Genomic DNA, 18,075 nt, shown 5'->3' with positions numbered 1-18,075 from the left:
GCTGAAATACAAACCCTATTTTTTAAGGGGGGGAGAGGGGTGGCTGAGTGGGAGGGCATAATCACACTAATCTATTGTTTTACACCTCCCCAAGCCAGAGAGGGGAGTGAGGATTTAAAAAACGTCGGTCGGCTCAGACTGCTCCCTGATTCCTCCTATTTCACTCCAGCTCTCTCCATCTTGGCCTCTGAAAGCTAACGAAAGAGAGCAATGCATACACACAGACCTCCAAGCACTGTGTTTGAGTCCGGCCTTCTGCAGATGAGGCAGGTTTGAACGGCACCTTCTAGAACCGGGGGTGTTAAAGAAACCGTGGCTGCCGTCAAGTCGATGGGGAGACTCGATGTCATTTTGTAACCACCACTGAGAATAAATCACTGTGGACAAGCTCCTGACTGCACCGCTGGTATCCACGCTGAAGTGCCAACAGGCCTGACTTTGCTGTCCGCTAACTGATGTCTTGCCCGGGAGAGCCCCACAGAGAAGTTCCAGCGAGCCGACCTGTGTTGTGGGCACAGACTCAACGGCAGTTCCTCCACGGGCGCAGGCACCCACAGGCCCCTGAGCAGCGGGCTTCCAACCCCAGGTTCCTAAGGTCTCTTGTCCCCAGTAACCCACTAGGGCTGCTTGTCTTTGAAGCAAATTGGAGGAGGAGGGGGCTGTTACATGCTTATTAGAAATTCAGACAAACAATAGCCAGACCACAGCGGCCAAGGAAACTCCCTCATAAAGAAAGAAGTAAGTGTTATTAGGTTCGCAAGCCAGGAGCCAGCCCCCTGCCTTTCACGAACCAAAAAGGATGCCTTTTTAAATCTTTTTTTTTTTTAATGAAGTTCTGAGCAATAGAAAAGGACCCAAAGAAGAGAACAGACATTACAACCAAAAAGCCACAAATTCCTGTCCTTGCTGTCACTAATTTCATGCCCATCAGAGGCTGAATAATTCTAAGTCCAGTCTCCCCGATGGGTTTTGTGTCTGCCCTCCCCGGAGATAAATTATGTTGCAACACAGGCTCTCTCTCCCTAGCGCTTTTCAAAGGGTCCTCTGGCCTCCTGATTCTGCCCACTCGCACATGGGAGAAATAACTCAGAACCGGACTATTGGGGGCCGGGGGTGGGGGGGCCAGCTAAGAAAAGCTCAGAAAGATATGCAACACAATATATCACCAGCTTGTCAACTTGGCAAGAGTGTAGTTAACAGTGTTGTCAAGGTGACCAGCTGTCATTAAACCTTTCTCCTGTACCAGTCACTGGACTAGCCCCTCTCACAGCTCACAACAACCCACAGAGGAGACAAGTCCTATTACTAAACCCATATTTCACAGACGAGAATATGAAGAACAGAGCAATTAAGTATTTTGCCCAACTTAAAGTTTTCAGCTTTAAATAAAAAAGGCGGAAGGATTGAGCAAAAAAGAAAAAACTCATGGCCACAGACAACAGTGTGGTTGGTGACTGCTCGCGGGGTGGGGGGGGGGGGGGGGACGGGGATGAAGGTGGAGGAGGAGGGTACAGGGGGGATTAATGGTTGATGGAAGGAGACTTGACTTGGAGTGGTGGACACAATATAGTGTACAGGTGATGTGTTGTGGAATTGTGCACCTGAAACCCCTATCATTTTGTTAACCAGTGTCACCCCAATAAATTCAATAAAAAGGAAAAAAATATAAATACATTAAAGGATACTGGACTAAAGAAAAGTTCATACTTTATGGGAAAATTCTGACCTGGAAACTAGTTAATGAGGAAAAAACATTTCCTGCCAAAGGAGATGAGAGAAAGGCAGGGGACTCAGGAAATACACAGAACAGAAAGATCAATCACAAGTTGGTCTAGATGTTTCCAAAATAGTCCTCCGAGGCATTACATAAGTAACACAGAAAGAGCGAGAAGAAAGCCCAGGTGCGGAGCGTGTGACAGCTGAGGCTCCTGCACCACCAGGGAACTGGGCCCACGCGAGACCTCCATCTCAACACTCCGTGGGATATGCCATCCTGGGGACCCTCTCCCCGGACTTCCAAGGCCATTGATCACTTCGGTTCCCAAGCAGCCAAAGCCATGAGCTGTGATAGCAAATGGAAACCACAAACCAGGAGCCGAACCAGAAGTCAGACCGAAAGATAAAAATCCACTCTCACAAAAAAAGAACGATAACAGAACCACTGAGACCGAAATCAAAACCAGATCTGCTTTGCATGTGGTATGTGGTTTTGTGTCTGTACTTTCTACACGTTACATCATTGGTTCCCGTCACATGTTAAGTCGCTGTCGGGCTCCCTGCACTGCGATGCAAACCAGGGCCCCAAGATTCCAGTAACGAGACCAGCTTGGGCCAATGTTGGCCCAAAATTCCAATAACAGTGGAGGAAGAAAACACCAACTCTCTTATTACTTATTACTATGAAATCAACAGTTGCGGAGGGCAGGGTACTCAACCCAATCTACAAAAAAAAAAATTAAAAATAAAATCTTGGTGCTTTTCCTAAATTATTATAAAGTGGCCAAATCATGCCAGGAGTAGCACATTTGTGGGACAATGTATATCAGCATTTATTTTCTAATAGGGATAAACTGGGAAATTAAACCCACCTGAAAAACCACCCAAGCAAAACACAGCTTATTGGGGGTGGGGGCACCTTTCTTCCAAAGGAAGAGGCCTACCCCACAGAATTCATCCCTTTCCCTCACCCGAGAATTGAACCCGAACGCCCCTTCTTCAGATACAAATGGCTTCATGAAGCCGCTTTTCTGTGGGGAGACGTGTCATCTGCTTTCACTCACCACAATGAAACTGTGACATCGGTGACAAGTTTTTTTTAAAAAACACAAAACAAAATAAAGTGCATAAAGCCGGCGGTTTGGTAAACACGTCTGTTGGCTGAGGGGCAATTTCAAAACTTCCTTTAAGTTCCCTTTCAAGAAAAATGTTGGTGTACACTGGTTCAGTGAGTTTTTTCCAATTAACAGGGAAAGTCTTGGTCTCTTCAACAACGATGAAGACACGAAAGCTGCTGGGCCCCAGAACGAAAACTGAGTGACTAAAGACCGGGAAGAGGAAAACAGGAGGTTCATTTCTGACTTTTTTTTTCTTTTTATTGATTTCAGAGAGGAAGGAAGAGGGAGAGAGAAACATCAATGAGAGAGAATCATTGATCGGCTGCCTCCAGCACGCCCCCTACTGGGGATCCAGCCCACAACCAGGGCATGTGCCCTGACTAGGAATTGAACCGAGACCTCCTGGTTCATAGGTCGAAGCTCAACCATGAGCCACACGACCAGGCTCATTTCTGATATTAAGGACAAGAACCAAGTTCAGAAGGCTGTGACTCCCAAAACACCCCTGAACTGAGTCTTACAGATTCCCTATGTCAACAAAGCCCTGATCTAGAACTTGCTACCTCCTGCACTCTCATTTTTTTAATTCCACAGAAAATTCTAAGCTAAAGAGTAATTACCTCACTATTTCATTTCTGTGTCATATTTTAAGAATTCCTAAGTCTTAGGTTCTAATCAAAAGAACAAAAATTCCTCCTTGCACACATTTCTACAAGATGGAATGTAAAGCTCTGCTGTCACGCCAGAAAGCAACAATCTAGTCAAGGAAACACCCCTCGAGGCCTTGAAAAGATGTACCCCTGGCACACACAGGCCTTTGTACCCACAAAGTGGACACTTTCTTTTCCTTAAGAGTCTGGTCTCCAGAAACCCCCTTATTCGCTGCCTGACGCACTCACACTGTCTACACTGCCCCTCAGTTGTATAAATCTGACCACTGCTTTCAAGCCAAACCAGACAGAACCCCAGAAAACTCAGGGAATGCAAGGGATGTGCCTGCCCTCCCCCAACACAGAGACCTTCAGGTTCGGAAGCACGTCTCCATGTTTCCTCCAAATCCATTTAATCACATTCCTTGTTCTCAATTGACGTGGAGGTCTACCGTCTGGCAAGATCAAACTGAGGGCTAACCGTGCAGGTGGTTTTTGCTGGAGATGGTCCTTTAAATGACCTCAAAGTGTGTTTACCTGGATTCTGCTGGTAAACTAGATTGGAACACTCAGATTCTCAGAATTCAGTGTTGACCCATTATTGTAAAATGTTAGTTTTTTTTATCATCGTCCCCTTACTGATTCTTCAACTGAGTTGAAAGTTGGGAAAAGCCAAAAAGTAAACTCCAACCCAATTTGCCTCTGGGAGAAAAGATGTGCCTGGAATGGACACTAAGTGCACCCCATCCAATGAACTGTACCCCAATCACAGAAAAGCTCTCAGGGCTCTGACCTTCACTGACACCCAGCAGTCCCAATGGTGAGGTTTCTGGGCGCTGGGGGAAGAGTGCACACCCAGGAATTGGCGGTCCACAGCCAAGCTCCTCCTGCACCCCAGCCTTTTCAATTCTCTTTTCAACAGGCAAAGTCTCCACGTCCAGTCCAGTCCATGCCACAAAATAAAAGCAAGCCCCCAAACCAGAAAGGAAAAGACTAAATAACTACTAACTGGGGCACTTGATCAGCTCCTAAAAGGAAGTTAATAGTCTTCTAAGACCTTCCTTAGCAAACCCAACACTAGAGAGGCAAAGGTAAAAAGTAGAATGATCTTTACATAAAATCATAAAATTTGGGGGACTGAAAACTACTGGTGAACGGATACAAGGCTCTTACACTTAAGGACTTTGAAGTGTGGGAAACACCAGTATTCAGCCCTGAAAGTTACCTCTCTAAAGTTCAATGTGTTCATTCACCTAGTCAGTATATACTGAGTCCCTACAACATGCAAAGCTGAGTCACCACTCAATAGCTATTAAAAAGAGAAAGAAAAAAATAGAAACAAAAAAATTTTTTTTTGCCCTGGCCAGTTTTTGGCTCAGTGGATAGAGCATCGGCCTGAGGACCAAAGGGTCCCCGGGTTTGATTCCGGTCAAGGGCACATGCCCAGGTTGTGAGCTCGGTCCCCAGCAGGAGGCATGCAGGAGGCAGCCAATCAATGCTTCTCTCTCATCATTGGTGTTTCTATCTCTCTCTCCCTCACCCTCCCACTCTGGAATCAATAAAAATATATATATTTAAAAAATAAAAATTTTTATTAAACACACAAGACCTTCCAAGCTTCCAAATATGAATCATATACATGTTTCAGAATAATAATCCCCTCTTAGCTGATTTCCAATAGAGAATCAAAGACCCCAAGCTGATCGATTTAAATTTAACTGTCCCTTTCTCTCTCTCTCTCTCTCTCTCTCTCTCTCTCTCTCTCTCTTAAATCATCGTTAAGCAAAAATAAAGACCATTTCCCAGGCCTCCTGTCACAAGGCTTGAACAACCCATAAGGGTATCAGGGGCTGGAAACACGGAACAGGCACCTCAAATTTCCTTTCTATTTTAGACTGTCAATAGCATTTAGGAAAAACACCTCCTCTCATTTCTGCTTCATATGTTTTCCTTATTGGTTCGTTTACACAGCGCTGCTCGCCCAACGGCAGTCAGTCCATCGTTTTGTCATTTCTGCCCTTCCCAGCCATTAGCGCAGGCTGCCGAGGCGACACCCCAGCTGCCTCCCGGGGTGGCTTGCAGCACAGGCGCATCCTTTCTCCCCAAGTGGTCCCCCCTTTGACTAATGTCCACCAACACTCATACATCATTCCCAAATTGGTCCAAATGAATTAAACACAGCTCTGCTTAACATTACGAGATTTAAATGGATTTTCTCTCTACAGGTCTGCCCCATAATTGGGTTTATCCATCTTGTTGAAGTACAGTTTACACTTGCTAACATCACGCCAATTCAAGCTACATTTTCTGCTCCAGTGGCAGGAGCAAGGCAGATTTGTCATCGGATCATAACAGGTAATTCAAACAACAATTAGTTTGATGACGGCCCGTATGTCAATGTCGGCTCCCAGCAGCCCGGCTCACACTCGATGCTCTCTGTTCCTCAAGATGAATTGTCTTCACAATTCTTCAATTTCAATCATCAACAATGCTTACTGAATCAACTTAAAAACTATTGACACAAGACTATCTTCCCCACAGAGCAGCCGCACCAAAGCCCTTGTGGAAAGAATCCTCTAGCCCCACTCGGACGGGCTACCAGCACACGCTCATCCATTATCAAGCCTTGGACAATTTCCGATTCTCAAGCAAAGCCATTTATTCTGGTTCTCATCTCAACCTCAAAATGCAGGGAGGCACAGGTGTGGGAACAGAAAGGAATGAACTTGCTAGTGTAGGCTCATCCACCCACATGTAGTATAACATTTGTTAAATTTTTGGAAGTCCTTTGCAGGAATTAATGACAATGGTCAAAGTCTGAGAAAATGTTATGATCCAATGGGTAACACTTGTCATGTGTTTTTTTTTTAAGTTATTGTTGCTTTAAAAAAACAACTAACCTCCAAACATTTTGAAAACTAAAAGACAATCATATAAATACTACAGGCCCAATGCATGAAATTCGTGCAAGGGGCTGGGCCCTCACAGCCACTGTGGCTTGCCTCGGCCCTCGCAGCCCTGGCTTCGTCTGGAAGATCGTCCAGAAGGACATCCAGAAGGTCATTCAGCTGTCCGGTCTAATTAGCATATTACGGTTTTATTATTAAAGACAAACCAGTCCAACACCATGGTTTGAGTGATGCCACAGTCATTAAAATAGGGTGCAAATTCATGCATTGAAGGAGAGCCGAAATTAAACTATGACATATCTGGGAAAGAACATCAAGTTAACAAAGAGACTGAAGGTCTATCTCAAAGTATTTGGTTAAACACCAAAAAAAATATATATTATTATTATTATTTTTGGCCTCTCATGTTATGAAAGGGGCTATTCTGAGAAAAATGCAAAAGCCAACTCTAATACACACCCTACTCCATCTCAGTTATACACTCTGTTCCCATTTCTGCCCACAGTGTATTATGTGAACACACTCACGCCCCTGGTTGTACACCTACTGTGTCCTAGGCATTCCTACACAGTGCTATATAAAAGATGAGTAAGATACAATCTCAGAAGAGCTTATATTCTAGTCAAATGTTGCAAGGACCAGGCAGAATTTTTTAAGTGACATGAGAGAAATGCAAACAGCAACCAACAGGAGTCATAAATCTTTGTTACGCCAGCAAAGATGGTCCAGGTTATCAAATTTATCATCTGTGATGTTCTTGACAGGAAATAAAAAATATACAATGCATGTCGGGATAAGGCATCTTCTACGAGCAAGTGCTTCACATAGTACTCAAGGGTGAAAGCAGGGGCTTGCATTTATTTATCAAGCACCCTGTGTGTGCCATTGCACCGCCCACCCCATGACATACTACCTCATTTAAACTCCCAACCACCTTCTGGGAACAGGTACTACCATTCGCCCGTTTCATAAGATTAGGAAACTGAGGCATGGCAGAACCGGGACCCAAACCCAGGTAATCTGGCTCCAGAAGCACAAGCTGAACCCCCCACTTCCTCTTGTACCTGACCCTTTAAAATACAAAGGTAGCACTATCTGGTTTGGCTCAGTGGATAGAGCATCAGCCTGTGGACTGAAGGGTCCCGGGTTCAATTCCGGTCAAGGGCACATGCCCAGGTTGTGGACTCGATCCCCAGTAGGGGGTGTGCAGGAGGCAGCTGATCAGTGTTGCTCTCTCATCATTGATGTTTCTAGCTCTCTAACCCTCTCCTCTCCCTTCCTCTCTGAAATCAATAAAAAAAATATATATTTGAAAATAAATAAATTAATTAATTAAATGCAAAGGTGATGTACTACAGCCTCCATGGCAAGGCACACACTTTAAATGGCTGTGCTAAGCCAGTTGTTCTCCACCAGGGCCAATGTGGACCCCCAGCGGACATGCTTGGTGGTCACATTTTGGTTGGGTGCTGGTGGCATGGACAGGATAGACAAACATTCTACAATGCACGGAACGGTTCCCTGTGCAACCAAGCATCACCTTCCCAAACTGCCAGTAGCACTGAGGCTGAGACACGCCACACTAAGCCATCCCACCTCATCCAGACCCCACTACTAGGCGAAGACATGCCCATTTGCAGTCTAGCAGCTTCCGGCAGGACTAAGTGTTTCTCCAGCTGCATATCCCTAACAAAACCAAGGATTCTGCAAAGATGCTTCAGCAAGTCCACAAATGTTTGTCTGACTCTCATGTTTCTTTTTATAACATGTTAAAGATACAGAGATATCCAGCGGTGGCAAAAGTAAGTTTACAGTTGTAATACAAATAATAATTCAATAATTAGTAACAAATACAAGAATCCCCTCTGTGTCTCCCATACTCACAACTGTAAACCTACTTTTGCCTGCCCCTGTATAGCACAGGTACCTACTTTTAAGCTTTATACATTTTTTTCTATTTCAATCTATTGTTCTTTAAATATTAAACACACTGCCAGCACCCAGTGGTTTTGGTGGAACCCTCAGAAATAAGTGTCGGCTGCCCTAGCTGGTTCAGCTCCGTGGATGGACTGCGGACTGAAGGGTCCCAGGTTCCATTCCGAACAAAGACACGTGCCCGGGTTGTGGGCTCGATCCCCAGTAGGGGGCATGGGCGTGCAGGAGGCAGCGGGTCAATGATTCTCATCATTGATGTTTCTATCTCTCCCTCTCCCTTCCTCTCTGAAATCAATAAAAATATTTTTTTAGGAAAAAGAAAAAAATAATGGCCAGCTATCATTTCTGTGTAATGGAAGAGTTTGCTGGGATTTCAAGGTAAACCATTAGAAAAACAATTTGCAACCACTTATCTGGTTTGATCAGGAGTTGATACCATGCAACCAAACCCAGGTCCAGAAGCAAATGAAGTGCTAAGCTGGCTAAGCCTGCCAACGTCAGTCACAACCGACCCAGTCAGACATTTCTGTGCTGAGCTAGATGGCCCCATGATCCTCAGCGACTTCAGAAAAAGTAAAAGTGATCAAGCGTAACTTATAAAGTAGAGCTAAAAGAAAATACCCCCAGCCCTAGCCGGTTTGGCTCAGTGGACAGAGCGTCAGCCTGCAGTCTGAAGGATCCCAGGTTCGATTCTGGCCAAGGGCATATGCCCCGGTTGCGGGCTCGATCCTTAGTAGGGGGCGTGCTGGAGGCAGCCAATCAATGATTCCCTCTCATCATTGATGTTTCTATCTCTCCCTCTCCCTTCCTCTCTAAAATCAATAAAAATACATTTTTTTAAAAAATCAAACACCCCAGCTGACTGCCCCCGGTCAGGCCTCTCCAGCACGCGCAGTGGCCATAAGGGGGACACATGTGGCTGACAGAACAGTTGTTTCCATTCTTTCCGGGTGTCTAGTCAGGACCACCAGACATTCTCTGCATCCCCACCAGCCCTCTCACAGACCATGCAGGCGGGGCCCCACGTGCCTTACCACGGTGGAGAAGGAACAGATGCAAATATCTCAACTCACACAAACACAATTAGAACAGATAGAAGTTAAAACAATGATAGAAGTTAAAACAGCAAAACCAGATTGTTTTCTTTTCTCTGGCCAATGTAATGCAACTCCTATGGGCTTAGTAGACAAGATGATAACTTCTCCCTGAAAGGAGATATAAAGCCAAGTCGGACTCCCGGATTCTGGTCTTGGCCGTGTTTCCACCAAGCTGGGAGACCTCGGACAAACCAACTCGCCTCTTTGCAGCTCAGTTTCCGTGCCTTTCAAAACGGACTTGAGCCCGGCTGCTGTGGCTCAGTGGGTGAGCGCCGACCTCTGAACCAGGAGGTCACAGTTCGATTCCCCATCAGGGCACATGCCAGGGTTGTGGACTCAATCCCCAGTAGGGGGAGTGTAGGAGGCAGCTGATCAATGTTTCTCTCTCTCTCTTCCTCTCCCTTCCTCTCTGAAATCAATAAAAATATTTTTTTTAAATGGACTCGGCCTTTGCTCTATCTCTTGGCAGCATCAGCACCCCTGGGGAGTGTTAGAAATGCAGAATCTCAGGCCCCACCCTGCCACTGCTACACCCAAACCTGCATTGTGGCGTGACCTGGCCGCTGAGCAGCAGTCGGCTGCCTGGCCTGAGCGTCAGGCTCCTTAGTCCCTTAGGTGTGACAGCAGATGCCCACCTTCTCTCTCTCTCGTTCTCACTCAGGGCACAGTGAGCATCACTGCTCACCTAGTAATGCAATGTTCTCAAACTAGAGCAGCGGTTCTCAACCTGTGTGTCGCGACCCCTTTGGGGGTCGAACGACCCTTTCACAGGGGTCGCCTAAGACCATAGGAAAACACATATATAATTACATATTGTTTTTGCGATTAATCGCTATGCTTTAATTATGTTCAATTTGTAACAATGAAAATACATCCTGCATATCAGATATTTACATGACGATTCATACCAGTAGCAAAACTACAGTTATGAAGTAGCAACGAAAATAATGTTATGGTTGGGGGTCACCACAACATGAGGAACTGTATTAAAGGGTCGCAGCATTAGGAAGGTTGAGAACCACTGAACTAGAGGCTCCTGCATTGAACAGACATCCTTTAGAACTCTGAACATAACCAGACTTTTTCCCCCAAGGAAAGACGGTCAAGCTAAAACAAGCAAACAAAGGACTTTACAACCCTTCTTCTCCAAGGAGACCCCGTGCATCACATTCATCCAAAGAGGGGACCAGAGCCCAAGATCCCCTAGACCGCTGCTCTTCGCCCCTGTGCACAGTAAAATCACCTGGGAAGCTTTTTAGAAAGAGGGATGCCCAGTCCCCACCCGCAGAGATCCCAATCCAGGTGGGCGGGGGCGGAGCCTGGGCCTAGGCACTGGTTTTCATGCTCTCCACGGGATTGTAATATGCAGCCCTACCTAGTCCAGGGGTTCTCACATGCTATCGCCAGATAAGGGACATTGACGTCAAAGAAAACTTGTTTAAGCTGCCAATGTCAGGACCCACCCCAGACCTACAACCTACAGAACCTGAAACTCTGGTGGTGGGGCCACAATCTGTAACTTAAGGAACCCTCCAGGCGCCCTCCAGGTGAGGCTTGCTCAGGTTTATGAAACACTGGACTCTCTAAGGAGTGAAACCCAGGTTCTCTAATTTTTAGCAATTCCAGGTGATTCCTGTGCATACAGCCCAGCGAGCTGGTTGGCAGCCACTGCTTTAGGAAACCCTGGATCCTCTCACACATCATTTTGAGCAGACAGTGGTTAGCAGGAGGCTGTAAGGCACAGTCTCTCCCCAGTCTGACTACTGGGGTTTGATTCCCAATTCCTTGATCGCAGGTAAAATACCTAGAGTATCTGTGACTCTGTTTCCTCGTTTACAAAATGGAATAATGATGGTAAAAGTGTAACAACACCTTTTCAGTTTCCTTCCATGTTATTATAAAGAATCAATAAATAATTCACATATAGCACTTAACAGCCAGTGCACAGGGAGAACTCAATAAGCAATAGCTGCTATTGCTCTCAACCACTCTTACTGCCTCTGACACCGAAGGCCAAGCTCATTGTTGTCCAAGCTACTCTCCATAAACAACGGAAGGCCTCTTCCCGAGCCTTGCAAAGTGTCTGACTCTCTTCACCTCCCAAAGGAGAAGGAAAGGCCTCAAAAGCTCATGGGAACCTAAGGGCAGTCTAGTTTCTCAATGAGAAAAAGTTATCCCAATCAAATATCGGCCAGCCCTCAATTTTTATTCAGCAAGTGAAAATGACTGAGCATCCAATAAAGGACTAATTGATAGATTTCAGGAGACTCTAGGGCAGCAAGTCTCAAATTTTCATAGGCTGAAAATCAGAACCCTGATTAAAAATGCAACCCCCTGACTGCGCCTGAAACCCACTCAATCAGAGACCAAGGGGAGTGGGGTGCTTAGAAACCCATATCTAAAACATCACTGGGAGACAGCGAGCGGCTTTTGTCTGTTTTGCTCATTGATGAATTCCCCAAGCACACAGTAGATGCACAATAAATATTTTTGAATGAATGAATGAGCATTCTGAGGTTTGGACTTAAATAAATTAGATAGACTAAAGCAACACTGTAACAAGTGAATGAACCTTTCGAATTAGTCCATTGGCATCCATGGGCTTTATCCAGCTACCCTAGTGAAATGGCGCACACACACACACACACATATACCATACTTCATTCTTAGTGGGAAAAGGAGATGAAACCTCACAGACAGGCATGGCAATGGGTCTAAAGGAAAAGTCAGAAGTAATTATACCAAGAACGGAATCTGCTTCTGGGAGTTCTCCTACTTAGCCTAAATTCGCTCCTCAGATGAGAGAGCAAATCCTCGTGAAAACTGAAAGGCCAGGGAACGTATGAGGATGTGCTTAGAACACAAGACACTACACCAGAAACGTGAACTGGAGTAAAGCCAGGGCCCTCACAAACACTGCTCACATCCACTGCTACTCATCTCTGGATACTTTTATCACAAGTGCCAAGGGTCTACTTGGTCTAAGAGATGGACTCCAAGCCATAGCACCTTGGGACTCTTAAGACACAGACAAAACTACACGTCAAGTTCACATCCAGGAATAAGGGGCCAAAAGGGGGCAAGGACGCTCTCCAGTTCTATCCTTCTCTCTCGGGCTCCACAAAGCACCCAGGCCCTGTAAGGGGGCCCTCAGGCCTTCCTGAATCATGGCAGAGGAGCTCTGAGACCAAGCAGGAGGGGGATGCCTTGGTGCAGCTCAGAAGGAAACTTGCAAGCCTGAGGACAAGAGGGAAGACAACACCCACAGCAAGGTCTCCACTGCTCAGCTGTCTAAACAAATAAAATGGTCCATTTCTTCTGGATCCTCTCCTAGTCTTTGCGCACACACAAGCATGTGCGTGCAGCATACTCTCTCTCTCTCTCACACACACACACACACACACAAAGCCATTTCACATCTTAAAAGAAAAACAACCAAGAAAGGTCTACTTGGTTTGTTTTTCCTGCGTGCGGAGTATTTTTTTTCCTAAATCACATCTGACTTGGTGTTAAAACATCAACCTTCGGCCAAAATACTCTTAAAACAAAGGCTTAATTGGTCCTGAAGTAGCCCTTCTGAAAACCGAGGGAAACATCTGTGGGTCTTGACCTTGCTTACAACCCTGCTCTTGGGGTTGGAATAATGATGAGTGGAAGAGTGTTGGGAGAGCTCTCCTCAGGGAGGCAACAGAAGTGCCTAAACATGGATCCTAACCACTTGCAGAGCCTCCCTCGGAGCAATCTGCAGTGTGGGCCCACCTCTGCCCCGCAACCTGCTAAACCTCCCCCCCCCCGCCCACCCCCGAACCTGCTAAACCTCCCCCAGGTTAATGGAAACGGTGGGAGGAGCTCCTAGGAGCTGAGGCAGGGGCCAAACCACTACGTGCAGGGGCCTGTACTGGACTCTGGGCAAAGGAGCCTTATCTTACTGCTCCTCCTCATAAATATCACTCACATACCTAACAACCGCCAGGCAGAGCATCTCCATGATAACACTTGAAATCCAGTGTCAAAGTCTGTCGAAAGGTCAATGTGAACCTAAGCACACACACTGCCCTGCGCCTCTCCAGGCCGACTCCTGTGTATGAACAGCTGTGGGGAGAGTGTGACGAGGGGCTTATTCCTAACAGCAGAACATTGGAAGCAAATATCCAACAACGCAGAAAAACTACATGCAATGTGCCCCATTCCGACGTGGAATGCTATGCAGCCGTAAAAAAGCAAATTATTGCTACACACAGGCATGGTGCTGAGTGCGGCCAGGCATGAGACAGTATATTCTGTACAACTCCATTTCTAAGAAGCTAAAGGCCGGGCAAAACTCATCCATGAGGACAGCTAAAACTACTCCTTGGTGAGAATTTTTACTGGAGGCCCGGGAAGGATGACTGGGAAGAGAACAAGAGACTTCTGGGAAGTTGCTAATATTCTTTATCAGGAAAAGCAAACTACAGTCCCTGAGCCACATCCAGCCACTGTCGGATTTTATAAAGTTTCATTGAGACACAGTCACAGCTATGCCTTCAGGTAGTATTTCTGGGTGCTTTCTCGTCACACTGGCAGGGCTGAGTAGTTGCCATAGAGATTGTACGGCCCACGAAGCCTAAAATACTCACTATCTGGCCCTTTACAGAACAAGTATCCGAAACCCATTCTATACTCTACTGATGTGGGTAAAAGTTCATCCACTCTCCATTAAAGATCTAAGTACTGCACTTCAATAAAACTTTAAAAAAGTCAACAGTCAAATAACTACGTCTAAAAAAGACGTAGTTCAGTGGTTACATTTTCATTCCATATACATTTGTGCTAACCGTTTAGAGAGAATCGTTTTTGCTACTTTTGTCTTTTCAAAACTGAGAGGAGTCAGGAGGTTGTCAAAAGTGGGGGAAGATCCCAACACAGCCATTGATATTGTGTCCATACCTTTGACAAGAACATGATTCTGTCTACAGAATCACTCGGCGTCCATTCATACAAACGGTGAACTTGGCCCAGCCCTGAGATTACAGGAGGGATGGCAAGGGGAAGGGGGATGAACCTCATGTGATACACGGTATCATACTACGCGAGGTTATTTTAGGATATAGCTTAGGAGAGCAACAAGCTCAGCTCATACTGAAATACAGTATTTATTAAGGCTAAACCAGTTTAAGTTTCCAGGAAAGAAAATTCGGCCCTGACCATCACACGTTGCATTTAAGCCTTATCCTAGAGACCAGAGCAAGGGGACACGCTGCTCTCCTGCTCACCAACTCAATGCCACCCTCTCCTCCCACCCCACCTCGTGGGTGAGCCGCCATGGGCCTTGGGAACCATTTTTGTGTGTCTGAGGTTTCCTCTTTTTTTCCCTTTGCTTCTTTTGTCTTTTTTTTTTTTTTCCATTTATTCTTTGATGATCCAACTAGAATTACAGCTAGCTGCCATTTGGCGTGGCCTGGTCCTGGTCCGGCGGGGTGGGGGGGAGGGACACGACACTGAGAGCATGCGGTGCTGGGCCTCTGATAAAACGCCTCTCTGTTTGCCCACATGGGCATCCAGCCTCGGCAAACAGAAGCAGGGCAGAACAATACTACCTGTTCATGGAGGAATAGTGATGGTTTCAGTCCTCCAAACAATGAGCTCTGTAATTTACTCCATCTTCCTCCTGAGAAAGGGCTTCCCATGGCCCGCGCCGTGCCAGGTGGTTTGGAGAAAAGACGAGCTGCCCGGCCTAACAAGGGCCGCTTCAGCAGGGTGTAAAGACACAACAGCTGGTCTGGTCTCGGCTGGTCTCCCAGTGCCATGGCCCCAGCCAGCCTTTCCACACCAAGATAGGGATCACTACGCTATTCAGTCTCCACAATTCCCACACCCCGGGCAACAGGCTCTTCCAGCACTCCCCGAGATGCCGTAGGCCCCAGGACACTGCTCAGCCCTCCATTCACTGGGAGTCCGGGTTTGGGCATGTTCTCTAACCAAACCCCGAGTGTACACCAGCTTCTGGGAGCAAGACTCACTGCGCCATTAATCAAGAGGGACAAGGGTCCACCGGACGTGTGCCAGCAAGAACAACTGGAGGCCCAACTAAAGACACCAGTCCTGAAAATATTTGGGGGTTGGGAGGGTAAAACCAAGGCCACACTTTCCCCTCAAATACACACACAGATCAGCCAGCACAACTTCAGAAGTCATAGAAATATTTTTAAAATCAGTTACCGTCACCTTGAAATGGGTACAAAAATATTAGGGATCCACCCAATAAAAATGCCTGCTGAGTCATAGCTTCCCCTGGTGGTATGGTGCACAAGTTACCGGGGGGCCAAGGGCTACTTGAAAGTCTTACCCAGGAAGATGCAGATGTGAAGCGGCAGAGACACACAGATGCCATGCGGCTGGAGTTCCGGGAGACCCCATGCCCGTACCCCTCAAGTTATCGGCAAGGGTAACTACAAGGCAGGGAACGCTGGGACAAGTAAATCATTCAACCCACCGACAGCGACTTCTGAGAAGAGAAGACCCCAGGGCCAGACTTGCACACTACAACGACCGGTGTCAAAGCCTCCTTCAAAGGGTTAAACCAGAAGACCCAAGGAGGTTCAGCCCCATCAGTTACACCAGGAGGCCCATCCATCCTGGCAAAGCCAGGCCAGGCCAGACAGACAGACGAAAATCGTATTAGTCTGCTCTCGCTCCACAACCGCATTCTGCTGGCATCAGTTCAGCTCGGAGTCTATATTAGTTCATGATTTGTTTAGCCTTTGGATTTAAGAGAATGGAAGTACTACGTGAGCAGGAAACAGGACACTCATCAGAAGCTGGGATCTGTCGCCTTTCCCTTCCAGCACTGTTAGTGTCATATATCAACAGGCCCAGGAGAAATCAACATTTCAGGACAATCAGGTCAAAAGTGATATTCTTAGCACCACTTAACATGATTTTGATCCACCGGAACAACTCTCTGGCTGTCACACAGCCTCCTCTCCCGTCTCCCCCCTCCACTCATCCTGGTCACTTTCTGTCGCCTCTTTTTACTCCCAGTTTAAGACCCCTCCCTAAGCAAAACACAGTAGCCGAGCTGGGGTCTGTGTGCCCATTATGCCTGAACAAGAGACTCTTCACACAAAAACACAGGCTTCTCTTTCTTCCCGTATCTTCAAATCATTTCAGCAGCACATCTTCTGCTCTTGTTTATTCTTTACTTCCTACCTCCCCCCATCAACCACCACCACCACCGCCATCACCACCATCGTCATGACCACCACCGTCATCACCACCATCATCACTACCATCACCATCGTCATTGCCAACATCATCATCAACATCATCATCATCATCATCATCATCTAGGTTGAGGGAAGGGGTAGAGGATGAAAGACACAGGAGACCTACACATTGACAATTCAAGCTTCAGGATCTGTTGCATTTCCTACCTGAATTGCAATCTGGTGTTCAATCGTTTTGTACGCAGAGTAATGTGTGCTCCCGGACTGAAAATGGAGCTGTAGAAAGAAACCAAATCAAAGCGTTCTGCTTATGTCACAAACTACAAGGAAACATCTTAAGCAGTTTATGAATAGCAGACAAACCTTCCTAGATTGAACTGCAGCATTGGCATTCAATCGAGACCCATGTATTTTATTTGTTGCTATGGATAAGATGATCATAATAATCTAAGGTAAATTAAAAAAAAAAAAAAGAGCCCTATTCAATAAGCAAAAAGGAAGTGGGGGGAGGGGGCCAGGAGTGAGAATCAGTAACATGAAAAGGGAAGGGACGGACGCCCATTTAGACATAAGAAGCCAGTGTGCTGAGCAGGATGCTGCAGAAAAATTAACTGTGCTGCACAGGTCATCAGCATTGCAACATGTAGGCCAGAGGCAGAGCGTGGGAGAGAAAGGGTTATGAGAAGCCACAAGACCGCCACAGGTAGACAAGCCCCCACGGTGCTAATGACTGGGCTCTAACTCCTGGCAAATTCAAGTCTATTTTGGGGAAAACAAATGTGTCAGGCAGAATTCAGGGGCCACCCCAGGTCTCCTACAGCACATTCTTCCACAATGACTAAGCTATGTGGCCCAGGACAGCTCCGGAGAGCCCGCACTCTAGGTATCCTCACTTCCCCAGAGAGGGAGCCAACCACTGTCAAACAGCCACCAAGTTTTCTGAAGGAAGACCACTTGGTGGCCCGTGAGTGAATGTTCACCTAGACCAGCGGTCGGCAAACTGCGGCTCGCGAGCCACACGCGGCTCTTTGGCCCCTTGAGTGTGGCCACGAAGTTTCAATCGCACTGTACGTGCGCGGCCGCACGTGGTATTTTGTGGAAGAGCCACACTCAAGGGGCCGCAGTTTGCCGACCACTGACCTGGACCCTGCACGGGAAAGTCCTGTCGTCTCTCCCAGGTCTTCCCCTCGGAAACCCTACCGTTTCCCCATCAAAGTGTGCATCCCCACAAAGAAAGGAATACCACGATTCCACACCAAATTCTCTCTTTCCCAAATAGCACCTGTTAATCTTGGAATCCTACCAATTGGGAAAACAAACACCACCTGATTTCCTTTATAAACACTATAACAATCTCTACAGAATCTCAACAATATCTGAAAATGCATTTCAATTTGCCATTTACACACAAATGGTGAAGAATCGGATGGTCCTAAGAAATTGCT

The 18,075-nt window shown here is 46.6% G+C and overlaps 1 protein-coding gene across 11 annotated transcripts in view; it reads right to left on the bottom strand.

Annotated features, from left to right (window-relative positions):
• The window catches only part of TCF7L2 (transcription factor 7 like 2), a 188,428-nt gene that overhangs the window by 166,506 nt on the left and 3,847 nt on the right, over positions 1 to 18,075 (bottom strand). For 10 of the 11 annotated variants that reach the window (XM_014455286.2, XM_014455291.2, XM_014455295.2 and 7 more), the window contains exon 2: positions 16,838 to 16,906. In XM_014455286.2, the coding sequence (XP_014310772.1) occupies positions 16,838 to 16,906 (69 nt within the window). Of the gene's footprint in view, positions 1 to 16,837; positions 16,907 to 16,993; positions 17,602 to 18,075 lie in introns of those variants that run through there. The other variant, XM_023753366.1, reaches the window with a different exon arrangement.

The sequence above is a fragment of the Myotis lucifugus genome, unplaced genomic scaffold, assembly GCF_000147115.1.
Source record: "Myotis lucifugus unplaced genomic scaffold, Myoluc2.0 scaffold_44, whole genome shotgun sequence".
Taxonomy (NCBI): domain Eukaryota; kingdom Metazoa; phylum Chordata; class Mammalia; order Chiroptera; family Vespertilionidae; genus Myotis; species Myotis lucifugus.
Note: the sequence above shows the minus strand (reverse complement) of the source record. Positions and strands in the feature narration are given on the sequence as shown.